Source organism: Sphaerodactylus townsendi, linkage group LG03, assembly GCF_021028975.2.
Source record: "Sphaerodactylus townsendi isolate TG3544 linkage group LG03, MPM_Stown_v2.3, whole genome shotgun sequence".
Classification (NCBI taxonomy): Eukaryota; Metazoa; Chordata; class Lepidosauria; order Squamata; family Sphaerodactylidae; genus Sphaerodactylus; species Sphaerodactylus townsendi.
The window spans coordinates 76,583,027-76,605,286 of NC_059427.1; the positions used below are offsets into that span (position 1 = coordinate 76,583,027).

At 42.0% G+C, this 22,260-nt stretch overlaps 1 protein-coding gene across 2 annotated transcripts in view; it reads right to left on the reverse strand.

Annotated features, from left to right (window-relative positions):
• The window catches only part of ITK (IL2 inducible T cell kinase), a 42,973-nt gene extending 24,414 nt beyond the window's left edge, over positions 1-18,559 (reverse strand). For both annotated transcript variants that reach the window (XM_048490267.1, XM_048490268.1), the window contains exons 1-2: positions 18,422-18,559; positions 1,719-1,820 (exon numbers count right to left, since the gene is read on the reverse strand). In XM_048490267.1, coding sequence (XP_048346224.1) covers positions 1,719-1,820; positions 18,422-18,559 — 240 coding nt within the window. The remainder of the gene's footprint in view (positions 1-1,718; positions 1,821-18,421) is intronic.
• Between the last annotated feature and the right edge of the window lie 3,701 nt (positions 18,560-22,260).

Below are 22,260 nucleotides of genomic sequence, written 5' to 3' on the forward strand. Positions count from 1 at the left end.
AATGGCCACACTTTATCCTTGTCCACAAGTTACAGTAATTCTCATATTACATCAAAAATGTGAACAGCTGAACATGTGTCTGAAGCGTGTTTCAGGGGTTCTGGGCAGGGATGCAGTTGAATGCTGGCAAATCAGGCTTGCCTCACCCCGCTACATATGGAGTTCAGGAGTGGGATCAGATGGTTTGCCCTGCTTGCTACATGAGATCAGGGGCCCATTTTATGGTGGCTCAGCTTGCCTCGGTCCAGATTTCCAGCCTGCAGGTTAAAGCTCAATCCAAGCTTTGCTTAGGCCAGGATCAGACTGAGCACAGTGGCTGATCTGCTCTAGTTTTATACTGTTGAGCCCCCATGCTCAGTCTGATCCTGGAAGCCTGCAGTTTAAAGCTGGACCTGGGTGAACTGAGGCTAGCATCAAATGGGCTTATTCCACCTGCAATCTCCACATGGAGATTGGGGTGGGGTGAGTCAGTTGGCACCACTCCCGATCTCCACATGGAGTTCAGAGGCAGGGCGCAGCTGTGGGGGAGGGGTGTGGTACCTCTGGGCACCATTTTATAAAGCTATTCTCCTGTTGCTAACATCACTAGATTTCCTAGGAATTATGAGTTCTCATCATTGCCAAAGGTGAGTATAGGGTAATGAGGGTGCTTTTTAAATACAATTAAACAATTAATCACAAGCATGACTACAGGGTCTTCCTTGTTGTTAGCACCATCAATTGAGAGAGGAATTACAGATCGGTTACTTAACACAGGATTTCCAAATTTGTATTTATTGTCAATGCGAACAGAAGTAGAGGGGAAGGGTGGTTTCCCTAGCAGCCTTTTCTATTCGGGACCCAAACTGGTTAGAAAGTATTGCAGAAGGGGGGAGTATGGAAGAAGAGAAGAGTGGGTGGGGAGAAGTTACAGCATCCCCAAAATCCTTCCTTCTGCTGCTTTAGATGTTGGTGGCAAACATGAATTCCATGGCTCCACAGTGTAGCTGTGAACTAAGAAACTCCTTGAACTTAAACAACCTGAATGTCTTATGATGCCAGGAGCAGACCAGGCTATTAAAACAGCACTGGAGTAAGCTGAACCATTGGGAAGCCTTCACTTATCATCATTATCACTGCAGCCCCAGTTCAATCTGTGCAACACCGTGACCTGAGGCATAGTTAGAATTAAAGGCTCAGTTGGATTAGCTTGTTCCTGTCCCCCAATGACATTCCAGGCCACTGGCCCCATGGGAATCTTCCCATTGAGGTTCCCACCCTGACTGCCCCCTTCCATTCCTGCGCTAGCAGAATGATTTATGAAATTATATGGATCATACATCCCTCTGTGACACAAACCTGAAATACAGCTGCAAAATGCAATCAGAGAGAGATCACAGAGACTGGCAGGGGCATAGTTCTCATCTTTAAGTGAACACCTTTTAAAAATCTGATACATTGATAATAATTCAATTTTTGAAAAACACCAAAATTTTACATGAATTTACTATCAAATAAGGCTCACAGGTGGTGACATTATTTAATTCAGCAGGGACACATGCTTCAAGTGCAAATTTGACCACTATGTCTTAAAAAAGAGATGCTAGTTTACCTTACAGAGCTGAATCTACTTTCAGTTATTCTAAACAATATGCTGGTGTTGAGATGAAAGTGGTAGATTCTCAGCGTTTAACATATTGGCTTAGAAAGTTTGCTGTTATTATCATATCTTTACTTACCTGGAATGGGTATTTATACTGGCATGGAATTATGTCACTTTTCACAATTTCTACACATTTGATCTTAGGCAGTTCAACCGAGCCCTTTAGAATTCTTTTTTTCTAGAAGATTAAAAAAAAAACTTCATTAGCAAATTCAGATTTGTTGAGGATTACATGGACATTGCTTGTTTTACAGTTGAAACTACATTTACCAAACCTTGGTTATACCTTGGTATCTGAAAAACAAATCAACAATGCAAAGCTGGATAAGTCCCTATTAGAAAATGACACGTGGAGTATGATTTTCAGCACAAAGTGAAAGAAATCCCCAAGGCAATATACAATGGGTTTATTTCTCAAGCAGTATAACAATCTCACAACCCCTCGCAGACTTTTACGAGGCATCAGTGAATCAGAGGGAATGCTGAAAAAAAAGCAGAGCCCATTAAAAAATGGTATGTATGAAGGACAAAAACATATGCTCAACTCTTTTAAGCTCACAGTTTTTGTTCTTCAGGGACAAAATCGTTTCCTGTTTTGGGTCTTCTAGAGGTGAAATTAGACAGTTCTCATCCCTCAGCCTACACAAATCTTGTATCTTGGGGTTTTGGAATAGTGCTCAAAACAGATAAGAAGGTAAATCTGTTTATGGGTCACATCTAAGATTGCAGAATAAGGTCATCTGATTGAATCCTAAAATGTTGAGAACTAGCATATTGGACGAAATCTCTCTCTTCTACATGATATCTAGGTTGTCAGATATTCAAGGAACTTAGTCCCTTAAGAACCAGTCAGATTCTTGATCCAGTAGTAGTAGTAGTAAATAACCTTTAACAGCATAATAAATCACAGATAAAATAACAGATTGAGAAAAAAATAATATAAACAAAGGCATAGGTAAAATGGTGATTGCAAGCATTTGGAACTAATTGAAATAACATAGCAAAGAAACTTGTCCATTGCCTCCAGGATATGTCAATTTTCATTGTTCAGCAAAAAAAAGTATTTTACTGCTCAATTGGACATTCAGTGCTCTCAAGTAGAGGGAGTAATATCTTTGCCCTTACTTGATTACACAGTGGGCAATGGTACAAGACATGCATTACGGATTCCTCAAAGTTCCTAGGGGGCATGAGTATATACCAGCAGCATTGAAGGCCTTTAATGCCAAGGAGAGCCAACAGCTCCTGTATGGCGTACCACTCTGGATAGGAGCCTGGAAGCAAGACATTGAATGAGTTCAGTCCTGCTTTCTTTATAAAATCTTTGGCCAGCCTCATTCAGTCCCCTAGGCTGTACTGTGCCTTGAATCAGGTCAACACCTGCTTGAAACAAGGGCATGGTGTATTACATTCAAGTTTTGGATTCATCTCTATTTCCATCAGGAGGATATGAGTCTCATATCCCAGGTACAATTGGTTGTACATTCTACCGATTGATCCAGTAATTTAGTAGAGTCTACAAGGCTTTCAGGTGCACAGAAGAATCCCATCCAAGTCAGGACATAAAAACACCAAAAACAAACATTTATATTCTTAAAATTGGGCTACAAAGGACTTTGGAAGAGAGTCGTAACTATATATCTACAGAATCCAATCTAACGACTTTTGGAACACAATGAAGTTCCAGGGTTTTAAGAAAATCAAAGCAATCTGAAGGCCAAACTAGATGTGACATTTTAAAGTAATTTAGATCCAGGTTTCCCAGAACTGACGTGCAGCTCCAAAGGGAGGCAAATGCCACCAGGAGTCAGAGCTAATTCTGTTTAGGAAAATAGTGAATGTCCCTCCTTCCCCTGCACCATTCAGAGTTGAATCTTGTGATGGTTTAAATGCTCTCTGCAACTTATGTGTGGCTACTAAGAAAATGAGTTGGATCTAGGGAACCTGGATCTGACATGTTTAACAACATCATGTCTAGTTTGGCTCCATGATTACAGTCCTAGCATACTAATTTGGAGGTAGGTTCCATTTAATTTTGTGACACTCACTGCTACGTATATAAGATCAGACTGTAAATGATAGAGATGCCAGTAAAATATCTGTCATTTAACTGAAAAATCTGATTGTATGAAATAGTAGCTTGTATTCCTGCAATACCATGCACCCTGCAAGGGGTGCCGCACCACCCATCTTGCTTGCTGGATGAAAACTCTGTTACACTTCCATTTTAGGGCCAATTCTCATTTTAGGAATATTCAATTATATGAGCCCTGCCTACATTATAAGTAGAGGCTAAACATAGGGTCTATTGCTAGGGTGGAAGAGACCAATGGTTCTTACACTTTAATCTACCAGTCTCCTAGTGGGACCTGGAAATCCCCCAGAATTACAACTCATCTTCAGACTACAGAGATCAATTATCCTGGAGAAAATAGATACTCCGGAGGGTAGAAGCTATTTCATTGTACCTCATTGAAGTCTCCGTCCTCTGTAGGTGCATCTTTAAATTTCCCAGAGTTCCTCAGCCCATATCTGGCAACCCCCACCTCCACATCCCCTGCTGGTGGCCATAGAGAACTTTTAAACCCTATCTACCACTGCTTAGAACTTTATTATTAAACCATATGTAAATTTGAATGTAAAAATTTCAAGGGACCTTGAAACCTAGGTTCTGTTTCAGAGGGAGGATTAGGTGAAATAAAATCAATACTCTGAAGCATGAATCCTCGCACCCCATGGTACCACTGCCACCAGCCCTTTTACTACCCAACCAGATAGAGACCAAGGGACAAAACCTCTAGCCCTCTCGGATCTAACAAGAAATTCCAAAAAACAATTACACTGGCAGATGTAACCAATCCAGCTAAAGCACTGGATTCAGATTGACGTACCCTCTGCCTACAAGTGCCCTGAGATTTTTCCCTCCAAAATTTTATTTGCTTAACTCTGCAGACTCTTGAACTACCAGTCTAAAGCCTGTATATAAAAATGTTGTGTGTGAGGGTTGTATTTTGTTGTACATTTGCTGTTTTCCCATCCTTGTATTAAAAACAAATATAAATGGGCTTCTTCAGCTCAGATTTCCAGGTACCTCCCAGTAAGTCAGCGAGAGTTAATTGTTTAAAATAAAATGAAAACCATCTTTCCTAGTCAGAAAAATCAGTTAGGCACAAGAAGCTTTGTTAAAAAGATGAACTAGAATAAGATTTATTTAACAAAATAACAAAGATATTTGACGAACCAAAAATAACATGAAAATAAAGCAGGCAAGTTGGTATTGAGGCACTAGAATAGAATAGAATAGAATAGAATCTAGAATAGAATCTTTATTGGCCAAGTGTGATTGGACACACAAGGAATTTGTCTCCGGTGCATATGCTCTCAATGTAATAAAAGAAAAATACATTTGTCAAGAATCATAAAGTACAACACTTAATGATTGTCATATAGATCTAATAAGCAATCAGGAAACAATCAATAGTAACGAAACCATAAAATGTAAAATCATAAAATAAAATGAAATGAAATGAAATGAAATGTCAGCACAGGCTATAGTCATACAGTCATAAGTGGGAGGAGATGGGTAATAGGAATGATGAAAAAAGTAGTGCAGTAATTATATAATAAATATATAATAAATAGTTTAACATTATCGAGGAAATTATTTGTTTAACAGAGTGATGGCATTCGGGAAAAAACTGTTCTTATGTCTAGTTGTCTTGGTGTGCAGTGGTCTGTAGCGACGTTTAGAGGGTAAGAGTTGAAACAGTTTATGACCAGGATGCGAGGGGTCAGTAAATATTTTCACAGCCCTTTTTTTGACCAGTGCAGTATACAGGTCCTCAATGGAAGGCAGGTTAGCAGCAATTGTTTTTTCTGCAGTTCTGATTATTCTCTGAAGTCTGTGTCGATCTTGTTGGGTTGCAGAACCAAACCACACAGTTATAGAGGTGCAGATGACAGACTCAATGATTCCTCTGTAGAACTGTATCAGCAGCTCCTTGGGCAGTTTGAGCTTCCTGAGTTGGCGCAGAAAGAACATTCTTTGTTGTGCTTTTTTGATGACATTTTTGATGTTAGGTGACCATTTTAGATCATGAGATATGATGGAGCCTAGAAATTTAAAGGTCTCTACTGTTGATACTGTGTTGTCTAGCATTGTGAGAGGAGGTAGGATGGGAGGGTTTCTCCTGAAATCTACCACCATTTCTATGGTTTTAAGTGTGTTCAGTTCTAGATTGTTCCAGTGGCACCACTATATACAAGTAAGCTGATGGGTTAGCCAGTTTGTTCAGTTATTCAGAAAATGTTTGTTTTATTAGGTCTTTAAAATTACACAAACCAGTCAGGTGTTTTAAAAGCTTTTCAACACTCTGAAGCATGAATCCTCACACCTCATGGTACCACTGCCACCAGCCCTTTTACAACCCAACCAGATAGAGACCAAGGGACAAAACCTCTAGCCCTCCTGGATCCAACAAGAAATTCCAGAAAAATTCCAGAAAAATTACATAAACCAGTCAGGTGTTTGAAAAGCTTTTGTTAATACCATTCTTCTCTGTTCTCTTTTCTGAGAGAACTATTTTACTTTAAGGTAACAGATGGTTTTAGCAGAATTCCTTCACACTGCCTGGGACAATCTGAACCCAGATATGCCCAGCACACTAAGGTTTCTGTGTCCCTATAGAATAAAACCCACTTCCTTCTCTGTGAAATGTCATTGTCCTTAATAAGCCTTTCCTGCTTATTGTTACTTAGTGGATTTCCCCCAGAGATTAAAAAAAATTCCAGTGTGCTTTAGTATATTACTGGGAACTCAGAACAGACCATACTTTTCTGCCTGAACTTGTCCCCTCACAAAGAGTAAATTTTACACCAAAAAAATTGGAGCAATTTTCTTATACCACCGTTCCTTAGCTCACTCTCCCTCAGAACTCCCTCTCAGTTCTCATAGCACTGACTAAAATCTGACTCTTTAGCCAGAGGTGTAGCTGCACCATGCTATGCCTAGTGCACACTCTGCATTTTCCACGCCCACCCCCCTCACACCTTAGTGCAGGCTGGAAAAAGCAGCCTGTTCACTTGAGGTTGAAAATGGCCTGTTGGGAACTGCACTTCCCAGGAGACCTTGGGGCTCGCAAGGTCTCTTGGGAAGTGTAGTTCCCACCAGGCTGTTTTCAGCCTCAAGTGAACAGGCCATTTTTCCAGCCTGCACTTTCAGGCTGAACTAAGGTTAGTGTGGGGGGATGAGGGGTGGGGAAGCTGCAGTGCATGGGGGGCTCCACGGGGGAGGTGGGGGCGATTTTCTGCCCCCCAGGCATGTGCCTGGTGCAATGCACACCTCCGTCTCCTGGTAGCTCCGCCTCTGTCTTTAGCTGCCAACTCCTTGTGTGCTGGAGCTTAGCTCTGTTTCAAAGCAGCTAAGTCCTGGAATCCATCACGTCCCACTCCAAAAATATAATGCGTTGGGCAAAGTTTCATCAAGACTAGGCGAAGCAGAGGGCTGGGCACTGACTATCCACAAAACACATTATAAACTTTCCTTCAATGTTGTAGCCAATACGAGCGAAAACACTAGATTCAGATTGATACCCCTAAATGCCAAACACCACAAAAAATAAGTGAAGTGATTTGTTGGTTGAGGGTAAGATGGCAGACACCAGCCCACAAATCAAATACACAGGACAGCAGCTATGGGGTGTACAATTTTGACCACAGCCTGGTTTATTGATTATTGGAAAAGGAAACAGAGGCACAACATAGTGGGTGGATCATACCACTGGGCAGCATGTTTGCTGAACCCAATGTCATGTCTTCCCCAGGAACCAGAATAGCAAGTTGGATGGGAGCCAGTTAGGTGCTGGCTAATAGATGTATTTTGTTTAATTATGTTGTTAGCCGTCCTGAGCCCTTCAGGGATAGAGCGGGATATAAATTAAAACTGAAATGTAAAATAAAATATTATAAATCTATATGCATATGGTACATAAATTTATTACATATGCATATGATACAGGCTAGAACTTCCAGGTCCCCCTGGTCATTGACAGAGGGTAGGGAAGGTAGGGTGACCAGATCCAGGCTAGGAAACTCCTGAAGATTTCTGCATAGAGCCAGGGGGTGGGGGGAAAGGGACCTCAGTGGGTTATAATACCCTAGGGACTAGGGTCCACCTGGGAAACTAATCTCTGTAGTCTGGAGATGAACTGGATCCCCAGGTCCCTTCATAATGCATATTTTAACCAATACAAGACTCCTCAGAATTAAGCCATTTGAACTAAACTATCTATGGAAAATTTACCTTAATGTTTCATTCCATTTATTAATATGGAAAAAATATTATAGATGGCAAAATGTTAGATTTTTGTTTAAAAATAGCCTGAAGATGTGGAAGGGAGATTTGCAAATCATTTATTATCCTTAAACTAGTTGGGAAACTAAAATTAGTCTGGATTTGTGAAGCCTGGTTATGCTCTAAATGGTGTCATTTTGAAAAAAAAATGGTTTGTTTAACATGCTCAGTCAACCTCAGGGATTTGTCTTTTAGCTAAAAAAACAAATCAGACAAGTGGAAGCAAAACATACCCAGCTCTCTATTTGGTAGTGCCTGCCTATCTACATTATAATTAAATTCACAGCTGTTTATTTTTATTTCCCCCCCTTCTTTTGTCTTCAATTTTCAAACTACTTATTATGGAGCAGAGCTTGATTTGAAATTAAAGTTGTTCTGGAACTCATGCCCACCTAGGAGACATGCTTTATTAGAATTTTATTTTAAGCTGTTTAAATACGTACTTTTATCAACTCATGAAGCCATAAATCATAATCACAAAGCCAACATCAAGATCAACAGACAGCTCAGCACAAATGACTAAAGTTAACAGCCCCACATAATTATAATACCCCAAAGGGAAAAATTAGAAAGAATCCCAGCTCAAGCCTTTAAAATGCTAAATTCAGACTATCCTACAACATCGGGTTGTGCTGCTGTGGACAGACCCATGCACGCCTCATGCAGCTCCTTGAAAGAAGGGTGGAACTAATGCATTGAATAATTCAATTGCTGTTACTAGGACACAGAGCGGAAACCACTCTGTGCTTCCTGAGGCCAAATAGCAGCCTCCACAATTGATGCTCAGTTCTGATCACTTCTGTGGTTTGCTTTTCCTTCTCAAGAATGCACTCATTTGAATGTTACTGAATATTTTGAACCACAGTCATCTTAGCAGTGGGAAATATGGACGACTGAGGTTCTCTTTGCAGATGCTGTCTTGAGACTCCAAAAAAAGCATAATCTTCAAGTCACCATGAATTTTGCCATGGTACTGTTAGTAGTCTGAGATAAAGGCGTTGGCAATGGGAAAAAAGACACGCCAAACTTAAACAGTGTGTGCTTTATCACACTGTTCTGGTTCAGTGCTCAACCTGCATTACTAGGATAAATATTAATTTACTAAAGCAGCAATTCTTGGTATCAGGCTGCAAAGTACCCAAAGTACTCAGATCTACACCCCATATTGGGCATAAAAGTAAAACCTGCTTTGTCCAATAGTGCTTACTCCAAAGTTTTAAATAGCAGCCCTAACTTATGCATGTTAACTCAGAAGCAAATCTGTCAGAGACTCTTTCTGTACAAAACGTTTGAAACATTTGCCAAATGTTTTGCAAACATTTTGAAAATACATCTTTTGGGTTTTGGGTTCTTTTGGGTTTTGTCCACATAGCCAGTAAAAAATAAAATATTTCAGGCAAAAATGGCTCTTTTAAAAAAAACCACACATGCGTAGCACTCAGGGGACAGGGGGCACGATACCCTGGGCAGAGCTGTGGTAGAGACCTGGCCGGGCCATGGTGGAGGTGGTCCGGGGCAGGGATGGGCGGCGCCAAGACAGGGGTACAAAGTGCACACACACCCATTCGCAGTTTCCCCTTGCTCCGCTTCTGTGCATGACTTTGATGCTACAAAGACTCAATGGCCGTTTCCACACGGGCATTTAATGGCGGCCTGGAGATGGCAAAAACACCGTCCCCAGGCCGCCATTCGCACAGGGGGCGCAGCTGCATCGCAGCCGCGCCGCCCTCGCACCGCCCGACCGCCGCAAAGCCGGCGTTCCCCCAGAGCGCTCGAAAGTGCTCTTGTTGGGGAAACGCCGCCTCGAAGCCGCTGCCGAGCGAACTGCAGCGGCTTCAAGATGCCTCCCCCCCTCCTAACTCCCGGCACTTACCTTGTCCCTGGGCCTCCGGCGCGTTGCCGAGGCCTGGGGACACGCCCCCTGCCCTGCTGGAGCAGGCGCGCAAGGCCAGGGGGGCGTGTCCCCAGGCCTCGGCGACACGCCGGAGGCTCGGGGACATGCCGGGTCGGCCGGGCGCCGGCGCTCCGCGGCGCCGGCTGCCCGGCTCTTTCTAGGACCGTCCGTGCGGACGGTCCTAGCGTCGTCGGGTCGGCATCAAGAACGCCGACCCGGCTGTTTCCGCATTCGTGCGGAAATGGCCAATATCTGAAGCCTTGCCAACTCAGACATTGAATCTACCTATTATCAAATCCACAGCACACACAATTTAAAAAAGGAAAAAAGGGCACACTTGCGTAACTGGCAGGTAATAATGAATTTCTTAGTGTACATCAATGATGGAAATGGCAGCCAGCCAGATGAGAAAACATCCATAGAAAACTTCAGAAAATGGTGGACTCCAGAGAATCTCTGAAGCAGCAAAAAATGGTGAATGGTCAGAGAAATTAAAGTAGCAGAGTTGGAGGGGAGCATGGAGCTTTACGAGTAGGAGAAATAAAATGCTTCCTGTTTCTCCACACAGGTAAGGAAGAAATATTTTGAAAATGTTTCAGGGAAAAAAATGCTAGTTTAGACAATCTGTATAAAATGTTTTGAGGCTGCAATAAAATGTTTTCAAAATGTTGTGGGGGGGAACTTTGGAGGAAAGGTTTTATTTCCTTCCGCAAAGCATTTTATTTTGGCTGTGCAAAAATGCCAGACTCTAGTAAGGCTGGCTTCTGAATAGATGTGTAGCAGTTACAACCTGGCCTGTTCTTTTCTCAGCCATCTGATGTGCTTCAAACAGTGCAGAGCAGAAGATAAAGTGTAAGAGCACCAAAGGGGCTTTTGGTCTCCCTCACTCAGTGGTTTCAGCATTACGAAACTCACATGGGGCCTGTGCTCTGTGAAAATACAGGTTGGCGTTAACAAGGCAAACCAACCCAAAACAAAAACATACCACAGCTGCAGGTTACAGGCACACATTAACGGCAGTGAATTATATACACAAAAAATACAACTGCAATGAAAACATGAGACATAAGTAACCTTGGCTAGTATTTCAACTTAAAAATATTTGTTCTGTTTATTGTAAAACTGTGATCCTAACACATTTATCGGAATTAGGATTGTGCTACACAATGTGCACTCTATATTCTCTTTTGAGAGCCAGCATGGTGTAGTGGTTAAGAGCAGGTGGATTCTAATCTGGAGAACAGGGTTTGATTCCCCACTCCTCCAACTGAGTGCAGAGGCTTATCTGGTGAACCAGATGTGTTTCTGCACTCCTACATTCCTGCTGGGTGACCTTGGGCTAGTCACTGTTCTTTGGAACTCTCAGTCCCACCAACCTCACAAGGTGTCTGTTGTGGGGAGAGGATGGGAAAGGCCACCTTGTAAGCCACCTTGAGTCTCCTTATAGGAGAGAAAGGTGGAGTATAAATCCAAACTCTTCTTCTTCTTTTGTAGTAAGAACATCTCTTATCATGCTGATGTCACAGCCCTTCCACAGCCACTGTCCACAGGCTCCACCCCCAAATTTCCCAGAATTTCTGAATCTGTTCTCCTGTTGGTGTTCAGAAGTTTCCTTCTACTGCAAACCTATCATCAGCCTCACAGCTTTCCCCTTATGCTTGTGCTAATTCTTCTTAGAACCTGCATTTGTATGGTTTCTTTCCTTCTTTCTTCCCAACCTTTCCTCTACCATAACTAGGGGCAGTGTTGTAGCACCAATGGGGTGGGGGGGCGTGATGCCCTGGGCGGAGCCATGGCCAGGCCACAGAGGGGGCGTGGCAGGGGCATTCCGGGGTGGGGCGGGGGTGCAGGGCGTGCACGCCCCCTGGTCGCAGTTTCTCCTCACTCCTGCTCTGACTTAGGGGAAAAGCAGAGAACCTTTGGCTGTCTGGTAACACCATAGGGAAGACTGACTTATGCCACACATTTTAGTGGCGTAGGTTGGCTGCTGTTATAGGGAATGTTTGCAGGTTGAAATCCTGTTGGAAGCTGACTTAAATTGGCTCCACTGCAGGAATGCCTCTGAGGGCCCAACCCATGCTGGTATAGACTCCTGTGCCAGAGCTGTGCCAGCAAAACAGGAGCTTCCTTGTTTGGGTGCAGCTGAGCTGTGTGAGACCCGCTACTGGCGTATTTATGCTCCACGCTGGCATATTTACCCCTTACGCTGGCAGAGTGGGCACCTGTGTCAGTCCATCCCCACATTGCTTCCAGTCATTCATTTGTGCCGCCCCTTCCCCCTTTGGATTGTACACTTGTCAATGTTACACTTATGTAGACTTTTCTGTATTTACATGGCACAGCTGTTAGTAAATTTTCCTGTTACTGTTTGGTGTGTTATGTAGCTATCTGAAGGATTTTATGATGATGTGAGTGTAACCCAATCTTTTGCCACATCACAATATGAATGTTAGATTTATGATCATCAACAACAATGCTTTTGATGACTTCATGTGTCTGCTTGGACATTGTGTTCTGAAATAATGGAGAATGTCTGGCTTTCTATGTTTATGTGGCTTTCCTTCGAAGTGGCCAAGTCTGGTCATATGAAATGTCTAGAATGCCAGGACAGGATATGGGGGGGGGGGGGGCATACTACAACAGATAGGTTTCTTTTTAAAAGCTTTATACCACACTAGGGGTATGCACCAAAAAAATGTCCAGTATTTTTTCAGATTCTGGTTTCATAGACCCATTTTTGTATTAAAAAATCTGAAAAAAGCTGAATCCCATATCGATATTTTTGGCCTTTTTTTGTATATTCAAAAATGTTCAAGTCTATCATACCTTGTGGGAAACCTTTGTGAGGTTCTGGGGATGGTAGTGGCGGTTTTTAAAATATAATCAGCCTAGCTTCAGGCAAATCTCCTTAGCAGAATCCCCAGATGTTCTAAAGATTGGGTCAGGGGTCCAGTTTTATTGGCCCCCAAAGAGTGTGCCACCATCCATTCTCCATTGTTCATAATTGAGAAAAAAATCAGACCCCATAAAATTGGACCCCTTGACCAGTGGTGGGATTCAAATAATTTAACAACCAGTTCCGGTGGTGGGATTCAAATAATTTAACAACTGGTTGTTTACAAGCACCATTTTAACAACTGGTTCTGCTGAAGTGGTGCAAACCTGCTGAATCCCACCACTGCCCTTGACCCAATCTTCACCAAACTAGGAGAGTCTTGTAATGAGAGTCACCAGCAGCTAAGTACAAATTTGGTGCCTTTACCTCAACGCCCCACCGCCCCACAAATATTTCCAAATAGTTTCCTTATTCCATTGGAATACCATGACACCACTGAAGCTGATTTAGGTATGTTTATGTTGCCTTCATATATTCTATTTTAAAGGAGAAAAAACAGGCTGTCTTAGGAGAACTGTGTTGTCAGTACTCAATACTAGCTATCCTACAATCATTTTAAACAGCAAATTTCCTCCCCTGTTTTTAAAACTGCAATTCTTGTTCCTGACACAGAAAGCCCATTCTCTTCTAATGTTTAGTACATAATTGCCATTAATGAAAGGTTTATATATACATCAGGGGAAACATGAATCCCAGAAAATCTAGCAACAATAGGGATCTATGTCTTCTGAAATTCATTATACAGTGCACAATCAGGAGCTGTCTTATCATGAAGTAAAGCACTCATTATAGATATGTGTTTTCAGGCTTGTCTTCTCACATAAGTCTACCAGTGTCCTATAATAGGTTTTCTTATTATATCATGTAAATTACTGCTAGAGACAAAGCTCTTTTTTTTGTTAGGAGTCTGATCTCGCAAATACTGACGTAAGTGTGCTAATGATGCATATGCCAGTTGTCTGACCAAATTCAACAAGAGCCTGTTCATAAGTGAAGGCTCTCCTGTGAGGCCAACTGCCTCAATAATTCAAGCCCTTTTAAAGTCAGTCAGATGGCCTCAGTAAAAACTGGGCATTCAATGTTGGTTGGTTGGTTGGTGTTTTAAAAGAGCACTTACATCTGCTTTCTTAGTCTAATTAGGACTTATAACCAGAGCTATGTATACCCTGCACTTTCAAAATAATATAATATAAAATCAAATAAAGTCACTTAAAAACACGTACATATTAGCATATTTTTAGGATCTCAAAAATGAAGAGGTTGGGTCAAAGAATTGTTCACAACTTGGGTAAAAAGGATTGTGGATACATACTGGTTACAGAGTGGATATTTCCTGCCTCCCCCTACCCACTGCAATCTCTTATATTTCCCCCCAAAAAGAATCTTGGGAGATCAGAAGCCATTCAAAACAGCATAAGGTACAACTTCAGGGACTGCAGAGGGAGGAAAGAATCAGCAACAATTGCTTTCTTACGTTTGTGAGTGGAAGTGGCATTTCATCAATGAAAGAAGAACTTTTGATACAGCCTCATGTATTAAAATCATATACAGATATTAAGAAATTAACTCACATTTAGAGGACCAGTGTAGTACAGTGGTTAGAGTGATACACTAGGACTGAAGAGACCCAAGTTTGAATTCTGGCTCAGTCATGAAACTTACTGGGTAATTTTGGATGAACTGTTCTCTTTCAGCCTAACCTACTTTACAAAGTTGTTATGAAGAAAAATGGAGGAAGTTAACTGAAAGCTAGTACAGACTCCCAGAAAATGATTCCTTACAGACCTCTCCACACACTAACAATCTTAACGTAACAAATGCATATGCACTTAAGGATTTCATCATAAATTGATTTTTCAAAAATTTCCATCAAGGTAATTCAGCTTTGTGCCAAAAACACTTAATTTAACACCTGTATAAATTATAATAATTAATTAGATTACCATCTGCTCTGCATGATTTATTCATATCTTCCTGGCTTGGTGAAGACAAGCTGTTACACTGGCACTAAGAACCTGATCCTTGACAATCAGAAACCAAGATCAGCACCTCTGTCCTCTGGCTTATGGCACGTCAGAAGGCATGGCCCATATTCTTTCAAACTCAAATTCATGTCCGTTGCTTTAAAAGAGCGATAGAAAGTTGCTTTAAAAGAGCGATATTATTGATCGGGACTTTGAAACTTGTCTTCTGCATTGTGTTGACAGAATACAGTGCTGTACTTGTAACAAATGAACTTACTCATGAACATGAATTCGAGTTTGAAAGAATGTGGGCCATGCCTTCAGACATGCCATAAGCCAGAGAACAGAGGTACTTATAACAAATAAATTGGTAGGCAACTTTCAATTCTGTAAGGATTTTATGTTATTGTTAGAGAAGATATTCTTTAAATCAGAAAGATCACATAAATTTTAGGCCAACGTTGCTTGCTGAGCAAACCTGTCTTAAGTGTGGAGACAGAAGCTAACAATGTGGCTTTCAAAGCTTTCAACCTACATCATTAAACTACAATGTGGCTTTCAAAGGGTGGGAAGAACATAAGAACAAGTCTGCTGGATCAGACCAGAGTCCATCTAGTCCATCACTCTGCTACTCGCAGTGGCCCACCAGGTGCCTTTGGAAGCTCACATGCAGGATGTGAAAGCAATGGCCTTCTGCTGCGGCTGCTCCTGAGCACCTGGTCTGCTAAGGCATTTGCAATCTCAGGTGGCATGGCATGGTGGCATGGATAGCTCAGTCTCATAACATCTTGGAAGCTAAGCAGTGTTAGTACTTGAAGGGAGACCGCCAAGAAAGACTCTATAGAAAAAGGCAATGGCAAACCACCTCTGCTTCTGACTTGCCAAAAAAAAAAAACCCTTCATGGAGCTTCTGTGGGTTTGCTGCAACTTGGTAGCTCTTCACACACACAGTGCTTTCTGAACAAGTAGAATTTTTGTCCACCATAGCCATGGAATTGCAGCCTAGGACTGAAACTCTATCCACATTTCTTTGCAAATATACGTGTTAATTTTACTCAATAGACCAGTTATCCATCTTTATTTTAGAAATTTAAATTCTGCAATAAAGCCAATGTTAACAAAATAGTTAAGTGGTTACTGGGAAATTAAAAGCTAGTATAATACCCTGAATGAGTTTATATATGTTGTTCAGGGAAAAAGTAGACACATAGATGGGTTCCACCTTGTGTGGTTTCCTCATCACTGCTGCAGCTGCCAATGAAGAACACTAACAATGGGGCTTCCACATGTGGGATTTTCTCACAGATTCCCTGCCCCAGTTGCCTGAAAGTGGCCAAGTCCCCAAACCACTGGGACTTTTGCAATTTTTTATTTTTTTTATTTTTTACAAAATTGACACCACAATTGTTACAACATTATAACAGTTGGTGTAATAGGTTCTCTGAATGCCCAGCTTTCATTTTTTTAAAAGTCTCTAGCCGCTTCTGTGGTGGAAATGTGCTTTCCCCCTTATGTCTCCATAATGAAGATGTAGGGACTTGCTTTTGTAAATGAATGCTGGAAATTCAGCAAACCTGTTGCATACATTCTAGTGGTGTTTTAAAAATGAAAAGCTCCTGGTGGAGAGAATGGCTACCACAGAAATTTTACCATTCACAAAGCAGCTATCCAGGCTTTACTGCAATCTTTCCCAACACTTCAGAGCAAAGCAGGTTTGAGAAAGATCTGAGAAGAGCTGGGGAAAAACCTAAGAAGTACATAAATGCCCCACAATGCTGTGGAGAAGCAGGCTTCCCAGTAGCACCAAATATGGGGCAGACAACTTATATAGAAATGGCCATATGGCAGAGGTCTCCAACTTTGTTGAGCCTGTAAGCAATTTTGGATTTTTCAAAAATCTAGTGGGATGTCACCACAAAATTGTGGCCAAAGTGTCAGTCACAAAGTGTCGGGAGATTCCAAGCAGCTGCTTTTGTTTGGGAGTTCGCAGCAGACACAAAGGCAATGTCTCTGGGCATTTCCTGAAGCGCAATCAGAAACAAGGAGGAAGAGAGAAGTTGGGATTAACTCTCTGCTTTAGGGGAAGAGACACTATCTGGTATTAGCTCACATGGCTGGGACTCACTAGGGATAGCTCAGTGTTTTGCTAGTTAGTCAACTGGTGTGGAACATCATTTTCCTGTGTTTGTGTGTGTTTTGCTCTACTCAAGACCATTTTGAGCTTATCTTTACCACAATGCTGTGTTATGCTATAAAAGTCTTTAAGTGTGATGGATTATCATTATGTGAGCAGGCACCACAGAGAGAATGGGCAAAGGGAACTAGTAAGGAGCCACTGTAATTTTTTTCTGTCTGACTCCAGATGGAGATGTAAAGGGCAATGGCCAATGCCCAGGAGAAGAGGGGGCTACTGTAATCCTAGTAGCTTGATTCTAAACAGAGCTGTCCTGGCTGCCTGCAACATTTTTTGACATTTTTGAAAGACATATTATACAGTAATAACAAGGTAAACTTTCCCAGCCCCACAAATTTAAAATCACTTTTTAAATATCAACCCATACAGTATTCAAACTGAAGTACGGAAACAACTACTAAATCAGAACACTGGGCACATTTCAATGCCAGTAAACACATTTTTAAAAGGATATTTCAGTTAACAATGATAGTTATATAAATATGGGATAAACTGGTGCTTCCTAGATGGGAACTGCAAAAATAGGTGAGAGCCTGCTTATTTCACTATTATGGAACTGAGCAAAATAGAATAATGCAGATAAACCCAAATGAGGACTTTCTAATCCCTAGAACAACAGGGCTCTCTGAAAATTATTTTTTTTGTCAGATTGAGATTCAAGAAGCAGATTATTTTAGCACTCAAGGAATGGGGTGGTTGTGTTTGCACAGTAGGTAGACTTCTATTTGGCTCTGTGGGACTTGGCTCATTTCCCTTTTGTTCAAAGCCACAGAAGATAAACCACTCTCAGCTCTGTAATTAAAGGATTGTCTCTAGGATAACTACCAGGATTCTTGTAAATTCCAGACTGATGTTAGTTGTTCTGGCAAAGTAAAAGATACTTGTGGTACCTTAAAAATAGATTAACTACAGCATGAGCTTTTATAGACAAGCTTCTGCTTCATCAGTTGGCAAGCATATAATCATGTAAAATATAGATAGTGGGGTCAAAAGACAACAAAACATGATTTCCAGTGACATCCATAAATCCTCAAATGAATCATGCTAAGCCAATCAACCATTCTCATACAGATCTCAAATTGCCTTCTCGCTTGACATTAACAAACATAAAACAATCGTTGGTAACAAACGCAGGATTCTAGTTGTGACTGATTTTAGCCAGTGTTCTTATAAAGAAACAAGCACTATTGTGCATACATACAAGACCCTGTGTTACTTTTGACACAGTGTTCCGCTCAGATACACATCTTAATATAACATTAGGAAAGATCTCCAATCCACTTCATAAGATTGTTGTGATGATAGATCATCACACTAATTAAACACACCAATTAAGTCAATTAAAACATAAATAAGTTTGGACCTTGCCTCTGCCAAACCAGTAGAACTCTGCTTGATCTCAAAGGATTTATAAATTTCATTGTTTCCAATTTCATCCTTTGGTATGAAGTATAAATATACCAGAGATGGCACACATACCCCAGAACGATGTTCAAAATATGCCAGCCTTGACTTGGTTAAAACGAAGACTCGTACTTTAAAGTTGGAAGGGGAGGTCCTTCTCTTTTGCTGAGATCTTTTGATCAGCTCTTCTTCAAGAAGAATGCAATTATTCATTGTTTAGTAGGTAATGAAATCTTCCAGGACAAAAAGGCACTGCATGGTACCTGACCACCACACATGAATTCAGGAAAGTGAAAACAAAGAGACTGAGTTTTACAAAAATGGATTCAAAAGCAGCGTAGGTGCTTTATCTTTCCATCTCTCATCTAGGCAATGATATTCAGCTTCCTTTCTGATGTCAAAAACAGTAACCACATCCTTTTGAACATTGTCATATGCATAGTGCATCCTACATTATGATACTACATTTAGATCCCTTCCAATCTGTGTTTAGGCATGGTTATGGAACTGAAATAGTCTTGGTCCAACCCTGCTGGAAGACTTGCACCAAGAAAAGGACAGAGGAAGTACAGTTCTGTTGATTCTCCTGAACTTGTCAGTGGCATTCAGTACAATTGGTCATGGTATTCTTTTGACCTACCTATCTGGGCTGGGATTTGAAGGCTTTGTTCTCTGGTGGTTCTGGTCCTATTGGGAGAGTAAATTTCAGAAGGTAGTGCTGGGGAACTGCTACTCAGACCCTCGGCCTTTGGCCTATGTTCTCCTGCAAGATTCCATCCTCCCCCCTATGCTCTAATTTCTACATGAGACTGCTGGGTGAGGTCATTTAGAAATCTGGGTTGTCATCAATGTGCCAGTGACACTCAGATCTATCTCATGCTTTCAGCTGATTCCAGGGAGGCTGCAGAAACCCAGCACTAGTGTCTGGGGACAGTTTTGGAATGGATGAAGGCTAGTAAACTAAAGCTTAATTCTGACAAGACAGAAGTTCTACTGACGGGCAGAAGCTCTGAGCCAGGATTTCAGGTGTCATCCATTCTAATAGGGTTGCACTCCCCTTGAAGGAACAGTACTATAGTCTGAGGATACACTTGGACCCAGGTCTGCAGCTGGATGGGGAGGAGGCAGCTGTGGTTAGAAGTGCTTTTCACCACCTTCAACTGCTTAACCAGCTGCAGCCTTTCCTGGGTAGAAAAGATCTGGCCACAGTGGAACATGCCCTGATATATCTAGATTAGATTACTGCAATACGTTCTACATGGAGCCACTCCTGAGAAGTGCTCAGAAACTTCAGTTGGTATAGAATGATGCAGCCAGGATGTTAAATGGATGTGCACTGTAGGGACCATATCACTCCAGTCTACACTGGTTCCCAGCTGCAATTCAAGGTGTGGTTCTTGATGTTCTATAATTCAGTGGTGGCGAACCTTTGGCACTCCAGGTGTTAGGGACTACAATTCCCATCAGCCCCTACAATTGGCCATGTTGGCAGGGGCTGATGGGAATTGTAGTCCCTAACACCTGGAGTGCCAAAGGTTCGCCACCATGGTTCTATATGGTTGGGTACCAACATCTCTGAAGGACCCCTTACTCCTTTATGAACCTGCTCAACTGCTATAGTTATCTTTGAAGGTCATACTTTGGATGTCCCCACCTTCTGAGTTTAGCCAGGTGGCAACCTAGGCACAGACTTCTCAATTTCTCTGGAGGGGTACAGGACTGAACCTGGTCCAGGCCCATACTTAGTAATCAATATTAAATTACTTCAACATGAAATTATTTATATTCCCCCCCCCAAAAAATAAACAATTCATTTTTTTAAAAAAAGTCACAAAAATGTCTGAATCTCAGTCAAAGAAAGAGGACTATAAGACAGGAAAGATGTCATGAACAGCTTCACTGAGACCATTTGAGTAAATATTCAATTTGTCTGTGAAAGACTTCCTCCCCTTCACTTTTTCGCACAACTATGTGTGACAAGGTCACAGAGAGTGCTTCATGGCTAAGTTGGGATTTCAGCTCTAGTCTCTCCAATCTTAGACCAACACTCTACAACTACACCACTCACAAAATGGATACTCAGTATGAATTTCCAGATTCATCTCAGAATCCACAGTAAATAGTGGCTCCTCAGACACCCTGATCTAAAAATATGGGAGCATTTGTTTGGTTGGAATCCAAGACAGATCACCTCACTTTCTATATTTGGGGAACCAGCTTTCTCATCTTCCTACACCCGCCCATCTTCTGTTGTTATTTTCTGTTTCCTTTCGCATTTCCTCAGTTATCCCAGGCCGTTTCCGCACGGCGGCGGAAACGGCGAGGTCGGCGCATTGCGCGCCGATCCGAAGACGCTGGGACCGTCCGCATGGACAGTCCTGGAAGCATCCGGGCAGCCGGCGCCGTGGAGCGCCGGCGCCCGACCGACCCGGCTTGTCCCTGGGCCTCTGGCACGTCGCCGAGGCCTGGGGACATGCCCCTGCCGCGCACCTGCTTAGGGCGGGGGGGCGGAATCCCCAGGCGGCGGCATACGAAGGCCAAGGACAAAATTCAGTGGGGAGGCGATTAGTGAAGCCGCTGCCGTTCGCTCGGCAGCGGCTTCACGGCGGCGTATACCCAGAAAGAGCGCTTCCCAGCGCTCTGGGAATACGCCGGCTTCAGGGCGGGCGGGCGGCGCGGCTGCGCTGCAGCTGCGCCCCTGTGCGAATGGCGGCCTGGAGACGGCGTTTTTACCATCTCCAGGCCGTCATTTTATGCCCGTGTGGAAACGGCCCGAGTTTTTTAGTCGCTGATGCCTTGTATGTATTTTAACTGTTTTTAATTGTTTTGGTTATATGTGTCAGTGTGTGTGGAGCTGATTTTAATTGTTTAAAATGTGAGTTTATCACATTTATTTAAAATCAATAGCTGCCTTGGTGGCCTTTGTGAGGGGAGAAGAATGTGTTATAAATCATAATCTAAACATTTTGTAAATAATATAAATGTTCTAAGTAAGAAATGGGAAGTCATCCTTAATATAAAGTCTTCAGACATTTTTGAAAACATCTAATAAAAAGCTGAGCAAGAATAAACATTGATTGTTCATTACCTAACCCATACAGAAAAAAACCTTCAAGCATACAGTCAATGAATAATTCTCTAGGATATAGGTCATACCTATATTTGTTGTTTACATATGATTACTCTAAGCTTGTCTGTCAATTCAACTACTGTATTAAAGCATTTCAAACACATTTCAAACACACCTCCAGTATGACTGTGGTGTGGTGGGCTGTGGTGGCTGGGGACGGTGTGGCATTGGCTTCATACAGCGTGGAAAGGAGAAAAAGTTTAAATCCCTCCAGCAGTCTGAATTGCCCCCATAGAGCGAACAGAGTATCCCTTTGAAACCAAGATCTGTACTGGTCTCTGTTATGTGGGAGGGGTGGGGGGTGGGGACAACATAAATGTTACCTTCTTGGGGATTTTTTGTGTTCCGTTTGAGTTTCAGCTGCCTTATAGCAACCCCAGTTTTCAAGGCATGAGATGTTCACAGTTGGTTTGCTGTTGCCTGCTTTCCTGTCATGACTCTGGTGTTCCTTGGAGGTTGCCCATTCAAATACTAACCAGGGCTGATCCTGCTTATCTGAGGAGATCAGGCTATCCTGGACTTTTAATTAACGGCAATAGTACCCATATGATTTTTCATGTAGCCACATTCGCAGCAAATACTTCCCTGAGAAAGAGCTATATGCGTTGAAACATGATGGAGCTTTTTCAGTGGAGCTTTTATAGTGACATGATGCTCTACATGGAATACTAAATCAAGCTGATATTGTCAATCTACTTGACATGGTTGTTATGAAAATAAAAAAGATGAGAAATGTTTCAAGCTGCTTTGAGTCTCCCATCAGGAGATAAAGGAAATAATATAT